This window comes from Anguilla rostrata, chromosome 4 (genome assembly GCF_018555375.3).
Source record: "Anguilla rostrata isolate EN2019 chromosome 4, ASM1855537v3, whole genome shotgun sequence".
Classification (NCBI taxonomy): domain Eukaryota; kingdom Metazoa; phylum Chordata; class Actinopteri; order Anguilliformes; family Anguillidae; genus Anguilla; species Anguilla rostrata.
This window is the reverse complement of record NC_057936.1, coordinates 67471194-67477183: the sequence shown is the minus strand read 5'-3', so window position 1 is coordinate 67477183 and position 5990 is coordinate 67471194. Positions and strand designations below refer to the sequence as shown.

The 5990-nt window shown below is 50.5% G+C and overlaps 1 protein-coding gene across 4 annotated transcripts in view; it reads right to left on the bottom strand.

Moving 5' to 3' along the window:
• Positions 1-333: 333 nt before the first annotated feature.
• The window catches only part of pdgfra (platelet-derived growth factor receptor, alpha polypeptide), a 26068-nt gene continuing 20411 nt past the window's right edge, over positions 334-5990 (bottom strand). For 3 of the 4 annotated variants that reach the window (XM_064333965.1, XM_064333968.1, XM_064333967.1), the window contains exons 24-29: positions 3807-3929; positions 3308-3419; positions 2493-2592; positions 1920-2025; positions 1237-1469; positions 373-593 (exon numbers count right to left, since the gene is read on the bottom strand). In XM_064333965.1, the coding sequence (XP_064190035.1) occupies positions 452-593; positions 1237-1469; positions 1920-2025; positions 2493-2592; positions 3308-3419; positions 3807-3929 (816 nt within the window). In that variant the 3' untranslated portion in view covers positions 373-451. Of the gene's footprint in view, positions 594-1236; positions 1470-1919; positions 2026-2492; positions 2593-3307; positions 3420-3806; positions 3930-5990 lie in introns of all 4 variants that reach the window. The other variant, XM_064333966.1, reaches the window with a different exon arrangement.

Below are 5990 nucleotides of genomic sequence, written 5' to 3'. Positions count from 1 at the left end.
TGGGGGTGGGGTCTGAGGTGGGGGGTGGGGCCTCAGGGGAATGGTTACACTGGGGGGAGTGGTGAGGTCTGGTGGGGGCGGGGTCTGAGGAAGGGGGTGGGGGGTAAGGTCTGAGGGGGTAGGTGGGGGTGGGGTCTGAGGTGGGGGGTGGGGCCTCAGGGGAATGGTTACACTGGGGGAGTGGTGAGGTCCGGTGGGGGCGGGGTTTGAGGAAGGGGGTGGGGGGTAAGGTCTGAGGGGGTAGGTGGGGGTGGGGTCTGAGGCGGGGGGTGGGGCCTCAGGGGGAATGGTTACACTGGGGGGAGTGGTGAGGTCTGGTGGGGGCGGGGTCTGAGGTGGGGGGTGGGGGGTAAGGTCTGAGGGGGTAGGTGGGGGTGGGGTCTGAGGCGGGGGGTGGGGGGTAAGGTCTGAGGGGGTAGGTGGGGGTGGGGTCTCTCACTCTCTCTCTCTCCTACAGGAAGCTGTCCTCCACCAGGTCTTCCCCATCCAGCTGGTCCAGAACCTGGATGTCCTCCAGAGTCTCGGCCTCTCGGCGCAGCAGGGTGGAGCTGCTGGAGCCCGTCTCTATCGCACTCTCCTCCGACGTCTGAGAGCTGCAGAGACACACACAGTCACTGTCACACACTCACTCACACACACACAGTCACTGGCACACACTCACACACTCACACACACACACAGTCACTGTCACACACTCACTCACACACACACAGTCACTGGCACACACTCACTCACACACACACACACACACAGTCACTGTCACACACTCACTCACACACCCACACACACACAGTCACTGGCACACACTCACACACTCACACACACACACACAGTCACTGTCACACACTCACTCACACACACACAGTCACTGGCACACACTCACACACACACACACAGTCACTGGCACACACACACACACACACACACACAGTCACTGGCACACACTCACTCACACACACACACACAGTCACTGGCACACACTCACACACACACACACAGTCACTGGCACACACTCACACACTCACACACACACACACAGAGCACACACACAGTCACTGGCACACACACACTCAAACTCACAGTTCACACTCACACACACACACACACAGAGCACACACACACTCACACACACATACACGTACACTCACTGGCACACGCACTCACTGGCACACAGCAGGTATAGTGGGCGGGTCATAGTATAGTGGGCGGGGCATGGTGTAGTGGGCGGGGCACTACCTGTGGCGGTTCCTCTTGCCGTGCAGGTCCTCGGCCAGGGGGTCCAGGTCAGGCAGAGGGATGATGTAGCCGCTGTCGGAGCTGAGCCGCTGCTCGTCCAACCCACTCTCGCGCTCCTTGGCCTTGCCCTGGTTCTTATACGCGATGCCGATGTACGCATCATCCTCCACGCGCACGCGCGTCACTGCTGGGTGGTCACTCTTCAGGAAGTCCTGGTTTACCCGCTCATAGCTCTGAGTCACACAGACAGACATACAGACAGACACACACACACACAGACAGACAGACAGACAGACACACAGACACACAAAAACAGGTTAGAATGCTATTCTGCACACACACTGGCACTCATACACACACTTACACACACACATAGACACACACATGCACACACACACACACACACACACACAGGCACTGGAACACACACACACACACACACACAAACACACACGCGCACACACACACACACACACACACACACACACAGGCACTGGAACATGTAATGAGTTCTGGCACATTCACAAGGAATGAAGCCCAATGTGGTGGAAAACGAAAACATTTAGCTGAACATGTTGGCTGTACATATTGTACTGAGAACAGCAAATGCAGTGCTTCAGGGACAGGTCAGAGGTCAAAGAATAGGGGTCATAGAGGGACTATCAGAGGTCGGGGTCACACACCTTTCTGTACTCAGAGGGCAGAAGAGAGGCCACAGTTTCACTCAGACTGTGGAAGGACGGCCTCTTCTCTGGCTCGCTGTTCCAGCACCGCATCATCACCTCATACCTGCAGCCAATCACAGACCACACTGTTAGCAGGGCAGCCAATCACAGACCACACTGTCAACAAGGCAGCCAATTAGAGACCACACTGTCAACAACAAGTGAAAGGCAGCATCCTGAATGAGCTTTCTGAATGAGTGTGTGTGGCTGTGTGTGTGTGTGTGTGTGTGTATGTGTGAATGTGTGTGTGTGCCTGTGTGTATGTGTGTGAGGTGAGAAGAAGCATTCTGAATGAACTTCCTGAATGGCTGTGTGTGTGCGTGTGTGTGAGTGTGTGTGTGTGCGTGTGTGTGTGTGTGTATGTGTATGTGCGTATTTGTGTGAGTGTGTGTGTGTGTGTGTGTGGCTGTGTGTGTGTGTGTGTATGTGTGTGTGTGGCTGTGTGTGTGTGTGTGTGTGTGTGTGTGTGTGACTGTGTGTGGCTGTGTGTGTGTGCATGTGTGTGTAATGTACTGGGCTGGGGGAACTCACACGTCACTGGTAGCGTGTTCTGGTCTGGCCATCCTATAGCCGCTCTTAATCTTGTTGTAGAAGCTGGAGTCCACCACCATTCCTGGGTATGGAGTTCCACCTTCAACAGCAAGCACACAGATCACACACTGAACAGACGCACAGAGATCACACACTGAGCACAGGCAAGCACAGAGATCACACACTAAGCACAGGCAAGCACAAAGATCACACACTGAGCAGAAGCACAAAGTTCATACACTGAGCACAGGCAAGCACAGAGATCACACACTGAGCACAGGCAAGCAAAGAGATCACACACTGAGCACAGGCAAGCACAGAGATCGCACACTGAGCAGAAGCACAGAGATCACACACTGAGCACAGGCAAGCACAGAGATCACACACTGAGCACAGGTAAGCACAGAGATCACACAGCACAAGCAAGCACAGAGATCACACACTGAGCAGAAGCACAGAGATCACACACTGAGCACACGCAAGCACAGAGATCACACACTGAGCACAGGCAAGGACAGAGATCACACACTGAGCACAGGCAAGCACAGAGATCGCACACTGAGCAGAAGCACAGAGATCACACACTGAGCACAGGTCAAGCACAGAGATCACACACGAGCACAGGTAAGCACAGAGATCACACAGCACAAGCAAGCACAGAGATCACACACTGAGCACACGCAAGCACAGAGATCACACACTGAGCACAGGCAAGGACAGAGATCACACACTGAGCAGAGCAGGGAGTTCTGATAGGAAGTGGTGGTAGCAGCAGAAGCTGATGTTACAGGCTGCAATGAACAATATTTACACACCAAGTGAGAAGATCTCCCACAGCAGGATTCCATAGGACCAGACATCGCTCAGGGAGGTGTACAGGTTATCAAAGATGCTCTCTGGTGCCATCCACTTCACAGGCAGGAAGGTCTGCAGCAAGAGCGCACAGGATAATCATTCACAGAGAATAATCACTCAAATACATGACAATCACTCACAGACAGGATAATCACTCACAGAGAATAATCACTCACACAGGATAATCACTCAAAACACACCGGGGGTAATCTCACACAGAACAGAGGGGGTAATCTCACACAGGACACGGGGGGTAATCTCACACAGGACACGGGGTAATCTCACACAGAACACAGGGGGTAATCTCACACAGGACACGGGGGGTAATCTCACACAGGACACGGGGGGTAATCTCACACAGGACACAGGGTAATCTCACACAGAACACCGGGGGTAATCTCACACAGGACACAGGGGGTAATCTTGAATAGGGCGTTTTGCATCTAGGTACAAACTTACACTGCCTTTAGAGACATAGTTGTTGTCATGCATGATGTCCCGTGCAAGGCCGAAGTCGCAGATTTTGACGATCTTTCCATGGGACAGCAGCACGTTCCTGGCAGCTAAATCCCGATGCACACACTGCAGACAGAGTAGAGAGAAAGGGGGGAAATCAGGCATAGGGCTGAAATGTGACAGAGAAAGCTTTGTGCACAGACAGCGGGGAGACAGACTGAACTGGCTGTGTAATTACAGACACCCCCCACATTACAGACACCCCCACACACCCTCTTATCTCACAACCCCTGATCTAGGGTGTCACATGACCCCGGCCTTGGATGTCTGGCCTGTTATTTCTCCCCTTAAAACAGAGAGTTGTGAGGCTGCCAACATTAATGTGGGTGAAAGCCCACAGTCCTGACACCCCCAGGGCTATTCCAGTCATACCACAGCTCCCACACTTCATCTCTTCATTATTACAGTCTTTATCAATGCTTTATGCCCTGTAACTCACACTGCAGACACACAGTCCCAAGCAAAGCATGCACTGTTTCTGCCAAAAACTAAAAACAGTAAAACCACAGTTCCAATTTCATTCTCTCAAAACACTTCACACACATTTAGGGTAATTAAAAAATTAAGCTTTATGGGTTTGTCATGAAATATATCTTTAAGGTCACATGGCTGTGAAACACAGACGGATGCATTGTGGTGTTAGTAGTTTTTCCACTTGCATATATTGTGGTTGGGGAAGACTAAAGAATTTCACAATGTGACCAATCCAACACATTCTGAGCAGCTGAAGACAATCATACAATGATATCTCAAGCTTGATATCAACTAACATAATTATCTAATGTACTTATGTACTGCTGTTATGGTACATTTGTTCTTTCTTTTTTGGAACCTGTTCTTATCCCAGATTTTTCTTTTCTCCCTGTGCTGTGAGTTCTGAAGCCATAATTTTAGGTTTTCACAGCAAAAACACTGAAACCCAGTTTGCAGGACAAGCCTGGCAGCCAAACCTGCATGTCCTTTAAATGGAGGAAATCAGGATGGAAACTGTAACTGAGATGGAGGAAATCAGAAGAGGAAACTGTAACTGAGATGGAGGAAATCAGGATGGGAAACTGTAACTGAGATGGAGGAAATCAGAACAGGAAACTGTAACTGAGATGGAGGAAATCAGGATGGGAAACTGTAACTGAGATGGAGGAAATCAGAACAGGAAACTGTAACTGAGATGGAGGAAATCAGGATGGGAAACTGTAACTGAGATGGAGGAAATCAGAACAGGAAACTGTAACTGAGATGGAGGAAATCAGGATGGGAAACTGTAACTGAGATGGAGGAAATCAGAACAGGAAACTGTAACTGAGATGGAGGAAATCAGGATGGGAAACTGTAACTGAGATGGAGGAAATCAGAACAGGAAACTGTAACTGAGATGGAGGAAATCAGGATGGGAAACTGTAACTGAGATGGAGGAAATCAGGATGGAAACTATAACTGAGATGGAGGAAATCAGAACAGGAAACTGTAACTGAGATGGAGGAAATCAGAACAAGAAACTGTAACTGAGATGGAGGAAATCAGGATGGAAACTGTAACTGAGATGGAGGAAATCAGGATGGAAGCTGTACCTGAGATGGAGGAAATCAGGATGGAAGCTGTAACTGAGAAGTTGTTTCAGGATGAAGAGCACAGAGGGAGGCTCTGTCCGTGGCTGTGCAGCTGAAAGCTCCAATCCTACTGCATTACATGTTAACTAAAGTGTGCAAATGAATGAAGAGTGTGAAGAGAAGGCGGTGAAACTGCAGGGTTAGGGTTAGGGTTAGGCTGACTAACGTTTTTGCAGGGTTAGGGTTAGGGTTAGGCTGACTAACGTTTTTGCAGGGTTAGGGTTAGGGTTAGGCTGACTCACGTTTTTGCAGGGTTAGGGTTAGGGTTAGGCTGACACGTTTTTGCAGGGTTAGGGTTAGGCTGACTGACGTTTTTGCAGGGTTAGGGTTAGGGTTAGGCTGACTCACGTTTTTGCAGGGTTAGGGTTAGGGTTAGGCTGACACGTTTTTGCAGGGTTAGGGTTAGGGTTAGGCTGACTCACGTTTTTGCAGGGTTAGGGTTAGGCTGACTCACGTTTTTGCAGGGTTAGGGTTAGGGTTAGGCTGACTCACGTTTTTGCAGGGTTAGGGTTAGGGTTAG